At 41.9% G+C, this 22,562-nt stretch overlaps 1 protein-coding gene across 1 annotated transcript; it reads left to right on the top strand.

The window, feature by feature from the left end:
• Positions 1-288: 288 nt before the first annotated feature.
• Positions 289-21,794, top strand: LOC306814592 (uncharacterized protein C1orf198 homolog). The gene is made up of 4 exons (XM_079330782.1): positions 289-726; positions 7,632-7,682; positions 16,887-17,438; positions 19,343-21,794. The coding sequence occupies exons 1-4, from the start codon at positions 379-381 to the stop codon at positions 19,397-19,399; spliced, it is 1,008 nt and encodes a 335-aa protein (XP_079186908.1). The 5' UTR covers positions 289-378; the 3' UTR covers positions 19,400-21,794.
• The last annotated feature ends 768 nt before the right edge of the window (positions 21,795-22,562 follow it).

Genomic DNA, 22,562 nt, shown 5'->3' with positions numbered 1-22,562 from the left:
GGCAAGTCCTTTCCTGGTGCTGCCGGCCCCGGCAGCGTGGGAATACTACAGCTTCCCTGCTGGGGGAGAAGGGGAAGGTTGCGGGCAGGAGCACTCGGGCCCGCTCGGCCGCACGCTGTCGGCGGTACCGAGACCGGAGCGAGCCCGGGAGGCGGCGTGCCCGCTTCCCTGGCTCCGGCCGGCCCGGGGCGGCGGCGGCAAGGCCGCGGGGGGGAGGCGGGCAGGGGGCGGGCAGCGCGGGGCGGCGGCCGCCCGGCTTTATAGGGAGCGAGGGAGGCGGGTCCGCGGGAGGGGAGCGGAGCGGAGGAGGCGGTTCTCTTCCCGTTCCCATCCCCAATCCCGCCGTGCGAGTGCGGGGCTGGCGGCGGCGGGGTGGCCATGGCCTCCATGGCGGCGGCGATCGCCGCCTCCCGCACGGCGGTGATGAACGGGAACCGGCCGCTGGACGAACGGGAGCGCAAGCGGTTCAGCTACTTCTCCTCGCTGAGCCCCATGGCGCGCAAGATCATGGCGGAGAAGGAGCGGATCCGCGAGCGCTACGGGCCCGAGTGGGAGCGGCTGCCGCCCCGCCAGCAGGACGAGATCATCGACAAGTGCCTGGTGGAGCCGCACGTCCAGGCCCGCTACGCCGCGCACCGCGGCACCGCCCGCCCGCCCGCGCCGCCCGCCTCCTACCCCAGCCTGCGCCTCAACACCGGGCAGAAGGTGGTGCGCTTCGGAGACGAGGTACCGGGAGCGCCGGGGCAGGGGAAGGGGCAGGGGAAGGGGCGCTCCCTACCCCCGGCACAGCCACCTCCCCCGGGTGCGGTGCCGCCGGCGCTGCGCTGCCCGGGGCGGCGGGCGTTCCGCGGCGGCGGCGGGGCGAGTTGCCCCGGTGATGAGCTCCGTTCCTCTCCCCGCTGCCCGCCTGTGCGGCAGCGCGGGATGGTCACCGCGCGAGAGGCACCGGGGCACCCCGTAAAGCAGGGAAGGCGCCCAAGTGGATTTTGCAGAAAGAGGACTTGGAGAAGAGGGCGGTCTCGGTTCCCCCCGTGACTGGCGCTGGACATGGTCCCCTGCTGAAATGGGCTGTAGGGAATGTTTACACTGAATTAAATCTCTTCCTTTTCGTTTCTAGTTTTAGACACGGTTAAAAATACAACACTGAAAACATTCCGGTTCTTGGCATGTTTGACACCTTAAAAAAAATGCAGCCTGTTCCATGTCACATGCCAGGAAAAACAAGGGTGTGGAAAGATAGATGGCAAAAAGTAGGGATTTCGAACCTTCTGAGAGCCATCTATCCAGTGGTGAAGCGTGGCAGCCCTTCTGGAAATCCACAGTAAAAGAGTACCCGGTCTGGAGCAGTGAGTGGTGTTACCAAGTGTGAGCCCTTGAAGAGAAAGATCTAACAATGCTTGAAGAGACCTGACAGTATTCTTCAGACACTGTGTCTCTTATTCAGTGTATTGATTCCCTTTGTTTTATATTCTTTTACATTTTTATGCTATTATTTTATTCTCGTATGATTACAGAGCTGGTTTCTTTCACCATGTCCATATAACAGCTTTAAGTAACCTATTCTTAATTAAGTTATGTGGCTTCTACCAGAAAAACAAAATAAGCTGCTTCTGCATTTGTAATCATCAATCCGATTTAAAGACAGCAGTGCTACTTTGATGCTCCTCTCCAATATCCATTTCTAAGAAGTGTGTGGGGCACACTGGTACTGGTCATCACTGGTTCCTGACCAGCTTTGTGCAGGACACTGCTGCCTGTGTTTCCCCTGTCAGGAAGGTGTGATGCCCTGCTGCACACACATTGTATCTAAAGCTAGAGCATAGGATGTAGCTCAATTTTGTCTAGTTAGTGAAACACCACATTCTGGATAAATACTTGATAGTAATGGCCAAAAAGAGGTGTAGAAGGACACAGGACAAATTTGGTTGTGTTAACAACTTTTGAAAAGAAACTTAAATTGGTTGTGAAAGAATTTAAAGAGTATGGAAAATAAATATGTTCAGTTTTCCCAGCCTTGGAGAACTCTGCTGTGCTTTCTGCTTTGAATTATGTGGATCTGGAAGGAAAGCAAGCATGTTGTAAGCTGCTGTGCTGCACAGTATGGAAAAAATAATCTCCTAAAGCATCTAGAGAGTCCATCTGAAGCTGGGCAAATTGTTTTCTTTGCCCCTCTTCTCCTCCTCAAATACAGTTACAATATGCATAATGTTACCATTTCTGTAGCCATTAACCAAAGAAGGCATGGCTCGTCCAAATACTTGATACAAAGTGTTTAATTTTGGAAGCATCTGCCTCAACTGACTTCCTCTTTGACTTCTAAGAGCAAGTTAATATAAATTGTTTCTCTGAAGAAAAGCGATTCCACTGATTTTGGCATTCGCCATTTCCATTTCAGTTCTTCCAACTGTGCTACTGAGCCTTGGAGCCTTTCCTGGCTCTTCATCTGATAGCTTCCTCTCCCCTGGCTCCCTTGCTGGCATCCGACCTGATGGCTGGACATTTGCCCTGGCTGACAAATCGTTCCTCCTTGTCCTGCTGCAGCAGAGCCACTGCTGCCGGTCCCTTGCCAGCTCGGTTCAGCTGTGAGCGCGTGGCTGTGGAGCTCTGTTGTCCCTGTGTCCTGTCACAGGGCTCAGGGAGCTGTGCCCCTGCTGCCTCTGTGCCACTCAGCCGCTGCACGCACCGTGCTCACCCAGCCCTCGCCCATGACCATCAGGCTCATCCTGGCTGCTCCCCTGGCTGTTGCCATCTGCTGTCCTAAGGCAAGGAAGCAGAGAGCAGCCCACACGCCTCAAGATCACTTGTGGATGTTGCAGCGCTTTCAATGAGAGTGTTTTGGTCTGATATACCTGCTCCAGAAGTTTCATGTTTCCAGCCACAGCTCATCTTCCCTGTTAACTGATGTTGAAATCTGTAGTGATCTTCCCGGGCTTGCTTAAGCATGGGAATTTGATCTCTTTCACCTCGTGTTCCTTGGAGGTAAGAAAGCAAACCAAGGATGGATACTGAAGATACTGATTTGCTGGTCCAGGTCTCTCACTAGTTCAGTCCCATTTTTATGCATATGACCATTATGATAGGGCAGCCCAGAGGATATATGCAGTGGTCTTGTATCTCTGGACAGATGCTTCCCTCTCTTTCACCCCCACCATTTCCTGCATATCTCTTCTAACACCAAATTTATCTCCTGAACTCACAGCCCAGGACTGTAAGTTCTCAAACTATAACCATCTCTGATGTTTTCAAAACACCTTTGAGTATGTTGGCTGTGTGGGAAGGGTGTTACAGAAAATAGACATGCAGTAACAGGACCGTGGCATCCTGTAGCCATGATCCAGTCATTTTATAGTGCTAGAGCACTGCAGCACCATGTGTGACTCTTAGCAAATGCCTGGAATCACTGCTCCTTCTCTTCCATCTGATCCTCATTGCAGCATCACCAGTCATGGAGCTGGTAGCAGAAGCCCTGCACACTCTGTGAACACAGTTTCAAAAGAGAATTAGGTTAACAGGCTCATTTCACACCTCAATAAAATAAGTTCTGTCCTGTTGGTTGAAGATTGACTCACTATCACTGAGCCCAGCACAAGACACTGGTTGTTGCTTCACCATAATTTTCTGTGTCTAGACAACCCAGGACTCCTGACCAAGGGTTTTTGGATGCTGCAATAGGGCTTTCTCTTCCCAACAAACCTCCAATTGCTGGCTTTTCTCCATTTATAATTTCTTCAATCTAATGCCCATAGCAGTAGAAATGAAGGTTAACTGAGCAGAGAGAAATGTGGAAGTACAAGCTGAGATTGAGCATGAATGTAATACAGATGGATTTTTTTTTTAATATGCCATAAACCACGAGGGGAATAGGTGGAAAAGCAGCAGTATGTGAGAGGCTACCACCCTTTGCCCATTGTGGTGGCCAACATTTAATAATGCAGCTGATTTTGTGTCAGTTGATGCCACTGGGTATTCTCTGGTTCAATGAAAGATAGTTTAGGTACTCAGTTTCCAGCAGGTTCTCACTGTTCTCTTAATACCATCCCTTTTTATCCATAAGCATGTGACATACACATGGAGTCAAGGTCTGATTTTTCCTTTGGTTTTTAGTTCCTTTTTTTTTTCTTTGAATGGATATTCAGTATTTGAACAGTAAAAGAGTTGGACATGAAATAACTAAACTTTTGATTGGAAAAAATGCCATATGCTTTAGGAAATGGTAAATTTCTGTGGAGGAAAGACAGGTAAGAGAGTTTGGTTGGCTTTATTATTTGTGTTTTAGAGGGAAGCTTGACTTACCTTCCTTCAGGCAGAGGTGCTATTTGTTTTGCTTAGCCTTAAGAACTTTGGCACCAAGTAAAGGATCAACCCCTTTACCTCCCTACTTAAAATTGCTTTAAAGCAACAAATAATCAACATATCAAAAACTTTTAAGGTGGACCTGTTAGAGATTTGTGCTTTTTAAACACCCAGAAATCAAAGGCAGCTTTTGAGTGCAGTAAAACCTCAACAACCTGCAAGTCCTGTTCTAATAACACTTCTGAGAAGCATTTATTGGTGGGTTTGTGTCTTGCCCAGCTACTGTCAGCTGTGCTGAACAATGCTCATGTCAGATACACAGGCATGCTTCTACCAGTGTCTTCCATTTTAAAATTCAGATGTTGTTTCGCAGCAAGTTGCCTACATGTAGCAAATGTAATTTGTAATTCCTTTTTATATATTTTGCAGCTGGTTGTTGAATTCAAGTGTATGATCAGATTTTTGCCTCTTTCTCACTCATCTTTTTAGCTTTGAAATATGTTGCTGAGGCCCCATTTCTTACAAATAGGTTCTTTTTTTAACCCTGGTGAACAAAAGTTTATTTATTTGCCTTCTTTCTTCAAGAAGGCATTGTTGTGTGCTGAAAACAAAAGCTGATCAGATATGGATTTTTTCTAATCTGTGTTGATGATAAATAGGCTTGAAGCCTTTTTCTCCAGAATTTCCAGTCATAATTCACTTTTGTTATTGTTGAAATAGTTGATTCTTTTGTTCCCAGATTCTTCAAGCGTATATAAGAACTTGTTTATTCTACAAAAAACCCAAAGTTACTTCTCACATTTTGTTGTTGATATATATGAATCAGGGAGTTTAGACAGCAAACACAGTTCAACAGTGTCTTATCTTCTCCCTTGGTCCTCTGCATGTTCTCTGAGAGGGGACACATGAGGTGGAGGCCACAAACTTCCTTCCCTTCCCTGAAAACAGGCAGGACTTGTCAACTGTGTCCTTCATCCTAGTCCCAAGTACACTTCAAATAACCACAGATATCAATTGCTTGAAGGTTTGTGTCCTCCAACCATGTCTTATCCTATTTTGTTCTTTGCTGTATCCCACGGAAGATGTTTTGGATGTGGACAGAGCTCCTCAGAGTTACTGGCTGAGGAGTGCTGGACTGTGCAGCCCAAAATACAAGGAGCCATCATTTTAAGTAAACAAAAAAGCATGATCCTTTTCTTTTAGGAAACTGCTGCCTAACAAGTGTCTACTATTTCCATCTTATATAATCTATGAAACTCTTAGATTCTGTCTCTGACCAGAACTTTTGACAGCTGTTACCAAAATTTATTCATTCCAGGAACCTTTTGCTTGCCTGTGCTGGGGGTTGAGGTCACAAGTTGTGGTGCCAACAAGGGCAGTGAGGGTTGAGAAGACATCAGCTTCTAGGAAGTGGGAGGCTGACTTGCTGTGTCCTGCAGGGAATGATGTAACCTGCTTCATGACAGCTTCATACCTTCACTCTGCCTTCCCCATGCTGCTATTTTATCCCTCTGTGGTTGGCATTTTGTCATCAGGGCTCGCTCACAGCAGCGGGGTCATTGCTGAGCTGAGGGTGTGAGATTGGGTAAAGAGGTGTCCCTCCTGGTGCTGTCTTCTCTTACCTCAAATACAGCAAAAGAACTGGATGTCTTGGATCCAGGACAAGGATGAATTTGGCTCTATGCCACGTTTCAAACTGATGCCCAGCTGGTTTGCTTGTCCTGTAAATGGCAAGAAGACAGAGCTTCCTTTAAACTCTTTGGATAAAACCCTCTGGCAGCTATGCCTACACATCTGGAGCAGTCACAGCACCTTAGATCTCCAGATGTGCCCTGATTTATCCAGACCCCATGCAGACAGAAGTGTCATAGTCCTGCCTTGTGTGTGAGACTCAATCCAATGGTTAGCTTCTCCCATATCTCTTCCCTTCTGCAGACAGCAGCACACCACAGTGCAAATGCTGATAGATACTAAAAAGCAGACTTTTGTTCCCTTTTTTCCTTTAAATGTTAAAACATCTGAGAATCTATTTCCTGGATTGAGGGAACTTGTATTACATTTGTGCTCTTGGCAAAAATTTCCTGTGCCAGATTTCCTTTTGGCCTCAATATCTGATTGAGAAGAGCTCAGGCCTCTTAGATGAGCTCCAGGCTAGCTCTTTTTAAGAGCATGGGATCACCCTCATGTATACCACGAATACCTTGCTGCCCCAAACCCTGTATTTCATAGATGAGTAATAGTTGGAGTATGACATGTTTTTTTGTTTAGGAGATAGTTTTAGACACTTCTAATCATGATCTCATAGCTCTTGGCCATAAAAATCTGCCTACAGTGAAATAAGAGAGGGCAGATCAGGAGAATGTTATCAGATGTCTGAGAAATATATTCCTAGAAAGGCAGAGACCAGAAATAAGAGGAAAAAAGCAGCCACAGTGAAATGTGGGGTTCCTGTGTTGTGTTAAAACATGGTTGAGTTCTGTTACTCTCTGAACAGCAGGAGTGTGAAAATCCTGCATGGTTACTCTTGGGCTTTCCCTTTCCACACAATGTTCCCACTCCTGTTCCTTCCCAGGTGAGCTGCAGTGTCCACAAGCAGTGACCTGCTCAGTGTGGAGGGTGCAGCTCTGCACTTCTACCTGTGGGACCATCCAATGTACCAACGAGTCTCAGCCACAACTAGGAATAGAAATGCAATCATGTTGTTGTAATTCTTCAACAAATAGGAACAATAATCATTTCCCCAATTATTTCCCATCATTTCTTTTTGTATTTCTGGAGGGCATGCCATGTATGAAGAGATTGTTTAAATTTCTCAGTTTGGGATTATTTTCAGAAATGGATTTCAGATTTTGTGCCATGGATGCTGTGTGGCTCATTCACCACCAGTGAATATTTATTTTGGAGTGGCTGTCACTGGTGTGGCACAATGATGTGTCCTGTTGGGGCTGGATCCAGCTGTGGCTTGGCCCACACAGCTGTTTCACTGCCCCATGACTGCCTGCATGTGCTCTTTGGTCTGTCAAAGGAAGGAAATGGGGCTGGCTACCAAAGAAATGCCTAGTAGGAAACTGGAAATATAATACATTTTAAAGCTACTTGTGGAGAAATGGTTTTGTAGATTAAATTGGTGTAGCATTGATAACCTACCCCTCAGAGGACTTGCTTTCAGTCAGTCTTAAAATGTGATCAGTGCCATCTTTAAGTAATGCTTTCACTTTTTAGGCAGTTCTGTAGCAGTGATTGTTGCAGTTCCAGCAGTGTTAATGTCATGTATGTGATGCTTCTGAGAAGATGTAGCTGCTCTTCTGATTTTTAGTCATTCTTGAATTTTATTTCAGGATATAACTTGGCAAGATGAACACTCAGCTCCGTTCTCCTGGGAAACGAAGGTAAATAAATAGTGCTTTTTTTTTTTTTTTTTGTTGCTATTTTTTTTTTTATGTTGGTTTGTCATTTTATACTGTTCCTTCTCCATTTATTGTCTTTGTTTTGATACTTGATAGATTGATGTCACCTGTGACCATAAAAGTGACCAATACTACAAATCAAACAGGACTGGTATGATTTGATTTACATCAGGAGACACACAGAATGTGCTTCATGAACTAATGTTCTGGCTTTGAGTGCAGATGTAAAACCAATTCATTACAAATTATCTGATTGTTTGTTGCAAACTTTTTAATCAACTTTCCATGTTTAGTAAGACCCTTGTCTCAGATATTGTATAAACAAAGCTGCATTTCACTTTTGAAGTCAGGAGTAAGGTAGCTAGAAAATGGTGTGAGAAATATGCAGGTATCTCATAATTTCACTGGATTCATTCTGAAAGCCTGTCTAGTGCTTCATCTTTTTATTATGAACTAGAATGCTGTCTTAGGATGAATGTAGTGAAATTTGTTGACCCAGGGCCATGCTAGAAGCATTATATTGTTTCCTCTGCAAAAGACTCCTTAAAAAAATAACATATTTTTCTGTGGTGGGTTGGTTTGGGGTTTCTTTTACACCTCACTTTATCTCTGGTATTTTGTTAAAGCATTATTTTTGATGGGATTCTCATATGGCTGACACAGAGCCAGAGTTCTCCATGTTCCTGAACCTGCAGTGTAAGGAAACAGAGTTGTGCCATGTGTGTAGTGGGAAATCAAGTTTAGTTCTTCTTGGAGAAATTCTGGGAGAAAAACCACAGCTCATTGTCTTTCTCAACTGGGTATGGCAGGCATGTCAACATGATCACACATTTCAGGCTTTGTGTTTTCTTCCCTTATCTGCCAGAGAAAGCTGCTACTGCCCTGTTCTCTGTTCCTTCCTTTTTTTTTTTTTTGCCCTTGAACTATGTAGATAATCATGTACGACCTTATGAATATAATCTTAGCCTAATGCAGAGTAATTATTTGGAAATGCCAGTGAATACTAAATTAATCCAGTTGACCTGAGACTCAGCCCTCCCTGCTCAAGGTCACTGCCTGTAGCTGCACCCCATCTGTGCTTTGCAGAAGCTGATTAACCCATAACTTGTGTGACTCCTGGTTCCTGGCAGCCTGCAGTGCTGTGGTTTAAGAGAAGCCAATGCCAGTCTTCACTTGCCTTAAAACTCCCTTAAAAGATGTGATGGTTCAGGAACCAGTGGAGGATTTCCTGCAGTGGAAGCCTGGTCACTCAGGCAAGCCCCCATGTCTTTCAGGACCCTTAGAAGAAGCAGCCACTGGCTTTTAATATAATACTGAAGAGGTTTTTAATGTGGATATACTTGAGTGAAACTGCCAAGAAAGGAAAAAATGCCATAAAAGTGTCAACCTGATTGACAGTAAGGTGAAATAAATAAAGTGTTGGAGACAACAGTGTTGTCTCTCTCTCACTTATTGGTCCAAACACAAAACCTCAGGTTTGGGAATGTGGCAGCTGTAATTGTGTTTTTAAGCTTTGTCTTGATAAGATTTTGTAAGTTCTGAACACTTGAGCTTGCTAGAGATACTGCATCATGTAATGCACTGGCTAATGATCCATGGTGAGATACATCTGCTGCTTGGATGGATTTTCTCTTTAATTGGTAGTCCTCTTTTCTTTTTAATGCTTGTATGTCTACTGAAGTGTTTTTTAACCCAGCCTGTGGTTGCTGATGAAGGGTATTTCTGCTGTCCTCCTGGTGTCTCAAAATGAGGCACCAAGTGGATAAATGCACTAGTTTTCATCCTTTACTGTATGGAATTGAGGAACACAGAATGATATGTGGTCACTGAAGAGAAGTGAGGAGGGGAAAAGGTTCTTTTAGAAGTAATTGTCATGGCTGATCAAGCTGTGTTTCCCTCCTTCCCCTTTCCTTCCTTGCTGACCAGAAATAAAACTGTGCCACAGCTGTAGGCTGAAAAGTTGCATGACCTTTTTACCCAATACCTCATATCTTATCAATCTTTCAACCACATCCTTCACTGCTGAATCTTCCTTTTCAAAAGTGGAGCTCTTGCTTTGTGCTTGCTCTTTGATCTTCCCTTACCAGTACTTTTATGAGGTGTTACTGGAAGGCAGTTTTTAATGAGGTACCAGCTGAGGAAAAAGTAGCCTTGCTCAAGTGGTCCTGTGTGAGGAAACCTGAATGAGCTGTTCAAGGAGGTTGGTGTGTTGTAATGCATTGTTCCATGTCCTGTGGGCCAGACCTGTTCTCACTGTTATTTAAGGAGTTGTCAGGCTCTTTCCATTCCCTGAGCTCTACCCAGCATGGGTTGTTCTTTCCACAATACTCTTCTCCCTGATCTCCCTTTAATGCAGAGCTTTTTGTTTGGTTTGAGTTCTTAGCATATTATTGCCCAAATGTGCATGAGTATGCTCTGGCTTACCCAAGGGAGGGAACATGGCTTTGCAGAGCAGAAGAAAGTAGAGATGTTAATCAGTAAAACCAATGGGCTTTTTTTTTTTTTTTTTAAACACTGAGACACAGAAAAATAAAGCAGCAAAATGTCTGTTTTCTGTAACTAACCTGAGGGGCACTGAGAGGGTAGTGAGAAGTGTAGAGAAGAGGATGGGGCATGTGTTCTCCCAGGTTGAAGGCTCTCAGCTGTACCAGTGATGCCAGTGGAGATTCTAGTTGATAAGGTATGCACAAATTTTTCTTACTGTAGCTAGTGCCATGGATTCCCTACTTCCATGGCAGTCAAACTTACCCAGAGGACAGTGTACTTTATTGCTGTCATTTTGTGCAGAACATTGTTGAAGGGCTTGATGACTTCACTTGTGTCACAAGTAAACTTTTTGTATTCTCATTTTAAAGACAAATTTGAGATATGGCTGCAGTTGTTCATATCACAGCAAATATTCACATTAATATCTCCACTATTCTTAGATGAGTATTTCTTATCTCATCTTTTTATTTTTAAACTCTCAAACAAGGCAAACAAAGTAGAAATACAATGTAAATTGCCCAGTTAGCTGTTAGACAGCATTTAAAATAATATTTTTAGTAGATAATGATAACACTCCTCAGAAGGAAAACTTGGGAAGCAGTGAGTTCTCTTGGCACTGCAAATGGGCTGATTTTAAAGCTAAAGATTGAATTGGAGGGAGTGATTTGGTTCATGGGTGGAGCCCTCATGGACAAACCATGTCTTGAAATGTGGGTTATTTTTTTTAACTGGAACTCTGGCCAGGTTTATGAATCCAGGGCATTCTATTTATGGCTTCAGGTTTACGTGAGATGAAAGATCACATTTTGGCTGAGTTTAGTCTTTGAGGTTTCTTGGTTTGTTTGAAGTAAAAATTCAGTGAAATTCAGCACAGACCTCAAGATATAAATGGAAAACAAGAATCATGCCTGAACTTGGAAGTAAAAGTTCTCTGCAGCTCTTCTTGAACTCAGAACTTTATGAGTTTTGTGGTTTTAGCTTGGGGGGGTTAAATTAATTAGTAATGGGCAGAAAATATTTCAGTTTGCCACTTCAGTTAATACACAGAATGCACTGAGAAGCATGGGAATAAATTGCAATTTACTTCTAATTCATGCTATTACTGAAAAATAGGTTTTATTCCAAATGCTTTAAATTGACACATGCATATCTAAACATTTATTTTTCTTGATACAGGTAGAATAGTTGCTGTCTCTCTTCTATTTTCAACAGACTCTCAGGTATTTGTTGGAAGGGAAGCCTCTGAGGTGTGTTTAAAATAAACAAACAAACAAACAAAAAGCAAAAGGAGGAAGTGACAAGCTTAGATCCCTTCAATAATCTGGTTGCTGCCTCCATGTCTCAATTCCCTAATTATATTGCTACAGAAGTGATCTAATCCCAGCAATGATTTAGAAAGAAAACAACTATGTTCCACTTGTAATAAACGTGCTTTACCAACTGTTTCCTTTATCTAAAATTGAGACAGTCTTCAGTATCCTCCTTTATACAAACCTTAGTGGGTGTTTTGTTTTAAATAGGAGAACAGTGACAGAAGAGAATTTTTTTCCTTCCTTCCTTAGCAGCATGATATTGTAATTGTTTGTTACAAGCTATAATTTGGTGTGATTATTTTTACCAAGCCAGCATAAATGGCAGTGCTTCCTTGGAAGGAGAGTCATCCTTGAGCTTTTGAGATTAGCTTTCCCTTTTTGATCTATGTTTAAAACACAGTCCTATAAAACTTCTGTTGACTATTAGCTCTAAAGTAAAAAAACCCCATGAAACCCACCTCATGGTAATAGAAGCTGTGTTCAAGGTTTATTTTATTCTGTATGGCCAAGTGTAAGGATTCAGTTGTACCTGCATCAGTCTTTGTTGGTTTTGAGCATAAACCAGGCACTGTCAGTACAAGCTTGCTCAAGCTGGCCAGTAACAGTGGCAGACTGGATTGGGTTCCTATCAGCAGAGTATAGAATGGAATTTCCTCCAAAGGTCCATACTGTGTAACTTTGGCATTGTCTTTCTGTATGGACTAAAATTACTTAGATTGGTTTTGAGTGCTTTGCTCTATTTTTTGCCCTTGCAATTTGCCTCTGCTGACCTAAGGATTTCTTTCTTACTCTGAAAAGATCCTGAAAACACCCATGATGTACACAGGAAACAAAGCGAAAACTGCAGCTGCTTTGGGCCCTGTATTTATTTTAGTTTTGTCAATTCAGCAAAGCAATCATCTTCTAAATCTTTTAAAGTTGGCTTTCTTACCTCTGCATTTATCAGGCTGTGCTTAAAACAAGTTGCTTTTGACAGTGTTTCTGTCGTCTGTGTCTCAACAATTAGAATTTTTCAGCCTGCCAAGCAAAACAATTTGCTTTGGCTGTATTTGCGTGACTGCTTAGTAAAATTCTACACATTCCTGATGAGTGAATAAGATGCTTTAAAAGTTCCTGGGTTCTTTGTGGTTATTTTGTTTTTAATGTGTGCTTGTGAACCAAGACCTGATTTCGTGCAGTATTATTGAATCATGACATTCTCAGTGTCTGATGCCTCTCTTTCTGCATACATTGTTTCCCATGAGTATATACAGCCACTCTTACAGTTCAGTAGATTATTGCTGCCTTGAGACTGAAGTTTGGTCTAAATTTTTTAATCCAGTAAACAGAATTTCTAAATACCTTCATGTGGTCATTTTAAGGAAAGATGGACATGCAACCTCCTAAAACCTGCGATATATAGTATTATTTATATTTCTGATACGGAAAAAGGATCAAGACAGGACATTCTTTATTTAAACTCTTGCAGTGGTTTGGGACCAGAGGGACGAGACTGAAAAGAACACAGACTTCTAGGTTTGCTTTACCTCAAAATACTTCTTAGTGCATGTTTTCACATGCACTCTGTCCCCCTTCTCTCTTAATGTGTTGAGAAAGACTCGCTCATGCAATATCTTGAAAATACTACTGCTGTTATTAGCTTTTATTTGAATTCCAATAATTTCTAGAAATTACAGCTGGGACTGTGCTAGTCTGTCTGTAAACTCTTGAGACTTTCTGGGCTGAACAATTCCCAGAAATACCATTTGGACAGATGGTAGGAAAAAGAAAATATTTTTATTTTATTCCTCAGATGGAGAATTATATACACAGAAACTGCAGCTCATGTAAAGTAATACAAAATCAATGAAAGTGGCAGGGAACTGAAACCCTCTCTCTAGAATCCCAAACTGTGCCTGAAAGCCAATTCACTTTAGACCATGAAATCACACCCCACTGTTCAGTTTGCCTCCCCAGGGTGGCAGCTGGTGAGTGCCCCAAGTGCAGTTCTGTTTCTGAGTGGGGCATGGGCAGGTGCAGCTCACAGCAGCTCTGCCCCAGCCTGGGGAAGGCAAAACTTACAGGTGAGCTGCTACCCTAAGTTTGGTTGGGGCCAGGAGAGATGTCCATCAAGATATCCTCATGGCTGGCAAACCTAAAGGAAAAGGATATTTTTGGGGGGAGGTTGCTGTCTTTTAAATATCGTTTCCTTCCTTCTCCTGCTGACGCCACCAATTGCCAATTTACAATCTGATGTAAGAAATTGAGAGCAGAACTCTAATTAAAATCACATTTGTAGAGTCTAGTGACTCATTAGAGTGTACAGTACTGCTCATTACTTAGATGTCAGCATAGGGTATTTCACACATGGGCCTTTTCCATCTCTGTGAAATTATCTTCCTACTTAGGCTGCTGCTCTGTTGTTTGGTTTGTTTCTTCCTTGTGGGGGAGGGTGTTTTGTTGCCAATTTTTTGACTGAAAAGATATTGCCTATTAATCATTTTCTTTCGTCAGCTACATTTCTTAGGGGTTTAGAAGTGTTAAATAACCTCAGAAGTCAAACAGAAGCATTATATATATTTCAGGGAAAACAGAATGTCTTGTGACTGGTCCCCAGAAGTTCTTGGCTTCTGGAATGAAATGCTGGGAGCAGAATTCTCTGTGTGACCTCTCGGAGCTGTATTTACATCATGCTGAGGCACAGTGCTTTCAGAACCTGTCGGGGTAGTCTTGTCTTCTTTGCCTTCCTTGTGGGAGAACGAAAACTCCTGAAGAAGTATTTTCTTTTGGATTGCTCCGTGTCAGGCTATGAACTGTTTGATCTCCAGAGCGTACCATGAGACAGATGTGCAGTCCCAAATGTCAGGTGGTCCTGTCTTCTGAGATGGGTGCACCCCGTGGTCTCTGCACAGAAGGGCAGAGAGGACATCCTCTCCAGAATATGCATCCCAGAGCAGGCTGGAAAGGTACAGCTGCCTGAAGTGCTGCTGCAGTGCCACACTCTTCTCTGTGCTGGGAGCCATGTGCCACTTCCAAACCACCTCTCCGAGTTGGTATTTTGACCCAATAAAAGAGCATAAAATATCACCACAGCCAGTGGCTTTAGCTCCAGTGCCTAAGAACTTCTCAGAAGGCCTGGCTTTGCTTGTCTGGCTGGCAGCTGTTGAAATGCAGAGCCATCTTGTTGGTTTACTTTTTCTAAATTTGTTTTAACAGGCCCATACTTCCATTGGTTTTTTTCCTGGATTTTATTTCCAACAATGTCCTGGGGGCTGTGATAGCTGCTCTGCACCCTGGGCACTGCTCTTCCCTCTCCCTTGTGGGGTGAAAGAATCATTCTACTGAAAGTGACTGCTGCTGTGCTGGCCTTTAGCTACTGTCATCCCCAGTGTGAGCCCCAGGACAGGCTGTTCAGAAGACAGCAGACTGCTGCAGGACAAAAAGTAGCACTGTTTTAATTCCTACATAACTGAAGTCTTCTAAGATAGACTTTTTTTTAACCTATCTTTGATGTTTAGAATTGTTTTTTGGTTTTTTTTCTTGGCTACTGGGGAATTGCAGGTCTATTTTGTATTGTGTTGTGGGTTTTTTTAAGCTGGGATTTTATCAGTTCTAAAGTCTTAAAGCATCTTAACTTCAGGGTGGTAAATCACTATTCAGTAGTACTGCCAAATGAGCTTAGGGAAATAAATCCCTGTATTTTAATATAGGGAATGGCAGTCACTGTAAATAATCCTCAACACCATTGCATCCAGGGTCTGTTTATGCAAAATTTATCTATGAATAAATGTCCTGCTCTTAATTTTACATCATGACTTGTTTAAAAAAATAAATCAGAGCACTAAGGTTTTTCCTCATAGTTTTTTGCAGGCAGGGTGGGATGTTGAGTTGTTTGGTAAGACTTGTGTGTATCCTTGCACTCACCTCATTCTAGCTGAGCTATAATTACTTGCAGCTTGTTTATGTTCTGCATCTTTTGATAACACAGTATATTCTTCACAAAAACATGAAGCTTGGTGCTTTCTTGCCTACAGCCTTGGAAAAATGATGTATCTAATTCTTTAGAAAGGTCAGATCTAAGCCCATGGATCAAATTATGTGTGGTCAGCTGCTGACTGTTTAAAAAAATTGTTTTATAAATAATCAGTTGCTGGGTTAACAGTTGTTCTTTGATGAAAAGTTTATGAATATTAACTACTAGGCATGTGAGTCCTGCTGGTTCTTGAGTCCCTTTGAACTTAACATGCACAATAATGTAGGACTCAAGATCAAACACTTCAGTGAAAATGACATGCAACTAGGACTTGTTTTAGACTGAAACCCATAGACCCTATTCCAGTTTTATTCAGGAAAGGATGGGCAATGAAATATAATGGTGAAAAAACATCACAAATTTGTAATGAACTTCCAAAGTATCTTTTAACCATTTGTAGCAAAAGCTACAAGTCCTGTGAGTTTTTTCAAGCCCAATCATGATGACAAAAGCATAGCTTTAACAGTAAAGGCTTTTTTTTTCCCCTTGCATTTTTTGTTCCTTTTTACAAACCTGAGTCTGTGTTGTTCTTTCCTGGCACTTATGCTTGCATTTTTATCAGAGGGTAGTAAGGCTTAAATTCATTAGCCTGAAGAATGTGTAGCTAGTTGAGAATCATTTTACTGAAATGGTGGTAAGCAAAACAAACGCTTTGAAGTACTGTTCACTTTTCTGTGACTTGTAAGATTTTTTTCATGCATAAACTGTGGTCACTTACTTCCTTGGTCCAGTGTTACCTCTCAGAAATGGGTATAGCTACCTCTGAACTGCAAGAAAACAAACCAGGGGTCTGGAATAGGTGAAGAACTGGTCCTGCTGGAGTTATTTCTCTTTCTTCAGAGGGGCATTAGAATTATAGAATTACTTACCTATGCATACTCATTACATCTAATCCTTTGTCTTGGAAGTACATGGACCTGTAGCCAACTATTTCCAAGACTATAATGGAAGATGGCCTTTTGAGCTACACTCTGAACCTTTTTATGCTTGAAATTTTCATGTAAAGCATCTCTGACTTTAAAAATGCATCTGCAGCTGCTGTAATGTTTTAGTGCCACTATTCTGATGTTTCAGTGCATGCTGTGCACTGCTGCCTTAGATGGCTCTGAGTAACTCCAATACAATTGCTTTCTCTGCTCTGCAGCAAATCTGGGACTTTTATGTTTGCTTGCAGTTCAGACTTTTAAAAGTCTTTATTTTTATGAAATGGCAAAGATAGACAATTATGGAGAAATTAAGTTCGTTTTGCTGTGGTATCTGCTGTCTGAGAGCTGTCTCATGGGCTGAGGTGTTATCTGTGTGCACCAGGGTCAGAAAGCCAAAACTGTATCTGTGTGAAGGGCTTTGAAATACTGTTTTTCTGTCCCTGAGCAGAGCCAGATGGAGTTCAGCGTTGCATCTCTGTCCCTACAAGAGCAAGGTGGTGCCCAGCTGCAGAACGAACAGAGGCAGCCTGTTAAAGCAGCACCTGGTGTCCAAGTCCCCAAATCTTCTCAGGCCAATAAGACCCCTGGCTCTGAAGGGTTGATAGCAGCCAGGAAGGAGGAGGAGTTGTCCTTCTGGAAGATAAACGCAGAGCGCTCCAAGTTTGAAGGAGACAAGTCTGAGTTCCAGTCCCTGACCCCCAGCCAGATCAAGTCCATGGAGAAAGGAGAGAAGCCCCTTCCCTCTTTTTACAGACAAGAGTCTGCTCCAAAGGAGGTGACCAAAGCTGAGAAGCCCAGCATAACTAAGCCAGAGAAGCCTGTTGCCCCCAGCCTACCTTCTGTATCTCTGGAGTGGGAGAAACCTCGACCTACTCAGCTCCCTACTAGTTCTCTAGATGACTTCTTTCTTCCTGATCCACCACAGGATCTGGCCTCTTCTAGGACAAACAAGGAAGATACTGATGGTACTATACTTACAGACCCACAAATGCCTGGACAGGTGAGTACTGCTGAACCCCACTGTCCTTTTATTTAAAAACTGTAGAGCACATGCAAATCCGGCAGGGTCACTCTGGAAGATTAGGGACTCCAAAAAAACACTAAGCCTTAGCTCAGCTTGGTGGCTTTTTGTGTTTCAAATGTCTAGAAGTCTATTTGACCTGTTATTTAGCAGTCTTTTAACATGTTAACTTCAATTGCTTTTTAACATATAGGATAAAAGCACAATTTAAATCCAGCATCAGAAATGCTGACAAGGCACCAAGTAGCTAATTGACAGCAAGCTACCTAGCAAGTTGCTGTATCACACAGAAGAGGTTGTTGGTTTTGGGGGTTTTATTTGAAAAAGCAAAACACTTAATGGAAAAAATAAGCTTTTTAACTTGGAAAGTAGGTGAACTAGGGTCTAGGATACTTTACTGGTATTACTACTTTGCACACAGCATAGTGGTAGATGGTGAACTAGTTCTCAGCTGTTCCAAGCAGTAGCCTGACAGCCACTTCCCAGTGCTTTGTCCCAGGCAGCTGTGCTGCTTTCAAATGTGTTTTCTCTTAAAGTCCAAAATAGAAATAGAATGAGCTTCCAAAAATAGCCTTCTCAATGTTTTTTTAAATTAAAAAACCCAAACAACCCAACAACAAAAAATAACCTTAAGCAGCTCAATAGCCAGTTGAAGCTATTTTAAAAAGCAGATGCTGATCTGTGAGAAAAGAAAGGGAACAGCAGGATATGATACAGCGAGGGAAAAAAAAAGAAAGAGATAAAAAGCTTGAAAGCTGTGAAGTAGAGGAGTGGTACTTCAAGCAGAGCTGTGCAGCTCTGTTTGAAATCTGTGGCAGCACTCTGGCAGTAGCCTGACACATTACTGTACACCTTCAGCACTTCACATAGCTTCTCCTCTACTTTCCCAACTGTGACTGTTTGAATTCCAAACAAGATGATGTAAAGTCAGAAAGATGCAGGGTGAAGTAACTGGTTGCAAGAGAAGTAAGTGGCAGCCCTTAGGAGAGAACAGTACTTAAGCCACTCCAGTATTTAAAGCCCTGTGTTTAGTTACCATTTTCTGAAGCTGAGGGATAATGCTTCCTGAGCTGTCTAGCTACAATTTGTGAACATGGTAGTCCTTTAATTTTAATTAAAGGCTTTATCCTGTTTTCTTACAAATTAACAATTTCAATTCCCTTGTGAATGTTTTCAAGATAACTGAAATAGTTTGAAAAGCCTGATTTTTTCTCTCCATGGAGAAACAACCCTCCCATGTGAAAATGGGAACAGAGAAGAACTTCATGTATGATAAGAATTTTCTTCCTTTCTACTTTTCTGGATTATCTTCCTTGTTCTGGGAAGCCATGTCCTAGGAAGAGAATCCAGAGACTCATCTGTGCCTCTTGAATACTCTTCCTAAACACTAAAATCACCTTAAATCACCTTAAATGCAGCAGTGAGCATGTTCTGGATAGACTAGTAAATAACTTGTCATCAAAGTTTAATCTGTGTATTTTTCTGGAAACAACTGGCTCTAATTGCAACAGACAATCTGTTGAATTAATGATGCTTGCCTTCTGTGTTTGTTTCATTCTCTGCAATTCCCACTGTAGTCTAAAAAATTGATCTTCATGAATTTTTTCCACGAGGAAAAAAGGAACATTTTGCCAGCAGGCTACAAGAATAATTTTATTTTTATCTGGAATTGCCTTTTTTTTTGTGTATTGTGAGTATTTTTCCATGTCATGTCTGGCATTCTATGGTGTAGGTACTTGGGTGTTCTAGAGTATGGTGAAGACCTTGAAATATTGTCAGGCAAACATTTTAAACTTTATTTTTTAGATAGTGAAATATTGAGTTTGTAGCACCATAATTAACGCATCTTATTTCCTTTTTTTTTTTTTTTTTTTACCTTGCAGACTAGTACAAGCAATGTTATCTTGAAGACTGGCTTTGATTTTCTAGACAACTGGTAAAAGATACTTCAATACAGATGAAACCAATTTTGGGGAAGGAGTGGAATACCTTTTTCCTTGTATGTTAATTTACTAGCATTTGTGTCCTTTTCTAGAAGTAACTTTCAAACTCTTAAATGTTGCCTTTGTATAAACTTTTGTAATACCGTATGCATTTTTGTTTTTTAAAACAGTGATAGAAGTGTGGTTTCATTTGGATATTTTTTTAATATCTGTTAAAATTTTAGTAGCTACTGTATTGAGAGGATGAGAGAAGTTACTGTACACATGTTAAAGAAACACAGATGAGAGTCTCTGTATCCTGGAAATGGAACCTACAGGACCAGATTGTTTTTTTCAGTGGAAACTTTGCTAGCATGGCTTGTAAGAAATAATATTGCATGTGCAGTGGTTTCAAGTAAGAAAACCATTCCATACTTCAGATAGCTAGCAAAAAACAGTATGAAAAGCAAGCATCCAGAATTGCATTGAGTTGAAGATTTAGTTTAATTTGAAAGTATCTTTTGTACCACTTATGAAGACACTTTTCTTTTGAAGAAGGCAAAAGCATTGCCAAAATGATGGATCCAAAAGAGCACTGTGTTTGTATTCTTCAAATCTACTAAAATAACTTAAGAGTGTTAGAAAAATCACCTGGGTAAATGGTGTTTCTGGTCTTTGGATTGAAGACTTGGGGCTGGGTAGAAGGGAGTCAGACAATACCCAATGAATTGAAGAAATTCTTCAGGGAACACAGTTTCACTGCCTCCTTACTAGAGCATAGCTCTTCATAATGCTAGTGCTGGAACTACAGCACTGAGAATTTCTGGAGTGTAGATTACCATTGTGTCAGTAAACCACTATGTTTATGGGAGGTCACAGCAGTGTGAGGCTTTTTTGTTTTTTAAGCAGCTTATCGTCTCAAGGACTCATCAACTTTGGTGCTTTTTCCTCCTTGTGGGTTCATCCTCTTTAGTGTTCAACATCTGGGTTACATTTATTCCTAAGGTGCAGAGAGGCATCTCAAGGTGGCCCTTGGCAGTGTTGCCTCCAGATCTGCTTTTGAATGATCTTTGGTGTTTAAAATGTAGAGAACAAGAGTAGCTGTTGTTTGGATCTGTTGTCTCTGAAAATGCAGCATGATTTACACACTGACTCTCACTGTGTTTACCTCACCTTGAAGCCTTAATTCCCCTGCGCACAGCCAGTGACTGGTCTGCTCCAATGCCAAAGGTTTGACTTTTCCCTTTACCTCAGCAATAGTCCCACACCATTTGTTTGGGGTAGAAGGCAAAACACAGGGCTCTAATGGGTCCCAGCCAAGGCTGTGAGAAGGTCACCATCTCCTAAGCCATAGTTGTGCTAGGCTTCTCATGGATTAGCACTTGACATTTGGTTCAGTGCCAGGGGCAGTTAAATGTGCAGAATTGGATGCGGCAGGATTTTTTCTGCTTGTTACAGGAAAAGTTTGCAATGTCCTGGAAGAATCCTTGCCTCTAATTGGTGTGCTGCTTGCTCTGAACAAGCAGAGTATGCTGATAGAGCATTAAAATCTACTTGTTGGATGAGGAAAATGCTGTAAGCATACCCCCCCCACACCTTTTTTGCCCCCACACCCCACCAAAAAAACCCAAACAAGCACCAAGTCAAAAACCTCCACTTATTCTTTTTTCTTAAAAGATTCCTTAGCTAAATGGTAAGATTGCCACAGAGTAGAAGTCATTGCATCACATACTCTTATTTATAGGCTTCTGAAAGCTTCTTTACATTCTTCCTGAGATATACACACTCCTGTAATTCGTGGATATTATTGCTTCTTTCCGCAGTTTAGAAAATATTTGTTGTTGCCATCCTGGACTTTACCACTGTTTTTTCTTTGGTAGCATTTGCTGCAAGCATCCAGAATTAATACAGCTAGAACAACTTTAACACAAATTCCTTAGGTGCATGATTATTATAGACTTGCACCTTCCTTTTAAAGCTAACAATTGTTAATCTTGGGGTTTACAGTCACCAGTGAATCTAATTTTCTGAATATTCAGCTGCTGAACAGTAGTAAATCCAAAATGAAGATGCACATTCTAATCTTATTCTGATTTGGGGAGATCTGAAAACAAAGTCTCCTACTGTCAAGGAGCATTACTTTAAATCTCTGGTAATACCTTGAAGCTTCTTAGGGAAGAACCTGGGCTGCCTGTCTCTTCCATCTAACTCGACCCTCATACACATTGGGACCAGCTGGTAGAACATGCTGCAGAACTTTTTACTTATCCTGGTAGGTTTTTCCTGTGCTTTGACAAGAGTTGATGCTCCTTCTTTCTTGAATATGTTTTTATTAAACATTCTTACGAAAACGAAATTGTATTTGGTCACATTTTATATTAACAATGTTTTAATAAAGTCACTTTAAATAGAACTGTCAAGGTTTTTGTGCTGCTTTGTATGTTGTCCTTAATACTCTGCTTTCCTTGGTGCCATTGGAGTTTTTTGGGGCATCTTGAATCTGCCTGAGAGACAGCCAAGAATGATTTGATCCAGAATTTAGAAAGCAAATTTTTCAGAGGGGGAAAAAAAAATCAACACACTTCATCTGTTTTTTTCAAGCCTTTAAGAGAATCTGTTTGGGGAGGTATCCTTGCTTTATCATTTCATCTGACAACTAGGGACAGGATAAGATTTGAGAAAGACTAAAATCTATTTGTACTTCACTGTAAAAGGCTTAAACCTACCACACACACTCTCCCACCAGTATCTCCAGGTAACCCAAAGCAGTACCTGGGTCATTATTGCAGAAGCAATTTGAAAACTCCATGTTGTGGTTTAGCCCCAGCTGTCAAGACAGCTGTTCTTTCACTTCACCCAAGCAGGATGGGGGAGAGAATGGGTTATGTGTGGGCTTCAAAAGCCTCCCACAAAAAGGAAGGTGCTACCAGAGGCCACTGGGTAGTCTCACTGCCTTGCTTTTTGTAATATGCAACAAGTTCCCAAAGTGTAAGAGAATCAAATGTGCAGCTACAAGGATAGGTTTTCTTCTGCATGCTCAATGTACCTCTTCCAGAAACGTATTTGGAAAAGCAATTTGCTTTATACTTGAACTGAATTTCCAACAGCTAAAAAGGCATTTGAAGAAGAATTTGGTTTGGAAAGACTCCACAGCCAAGTAAGGGTGGTATTCCAACTATAT

This window comes from Erithacus rubecula (genome assembly GCF_903797595.1).
Source record: "Erithacus rubecula genome assembly, chromosome: 2".
Taxonomy (NCBI): Eukaryota; Metazoa; Chordata; class Aves; order Passeriformes; family Muscicapidae; genus Erithacus; species Erithacus rubecula.
This window is presented reverse-complemented; position numbering and strand designations above follow the sequence as displayed.

What these genes read in the sequence shown, in the direction of transcription:
- LOC306814592 (XM_079330782.1), top strand. Translation starts at nt 379, where the DNA reads ATGGCCTCCATGGCGGCGGCGATCGCCGCCTCCCGCACGGCGGTGATG. An exon ending in TGGTGCGCTTCGGAGACGAG is followed by an intron (nt 727 to 7,631) that starts GTACCGGGAGCG and finishes ATTTTATTTCAG; the next exon opens with GATATAACTTGGCAAGATGA. An exon ending in ACCCACAAATGCCTGGACAG is followed by an intron (nt 17,439 to 19,342) that starts GTGAGTACTGCT and finishes TTTACCTTGCAG; the next exon opens with ACTAGTACAAGCAATGTTAT.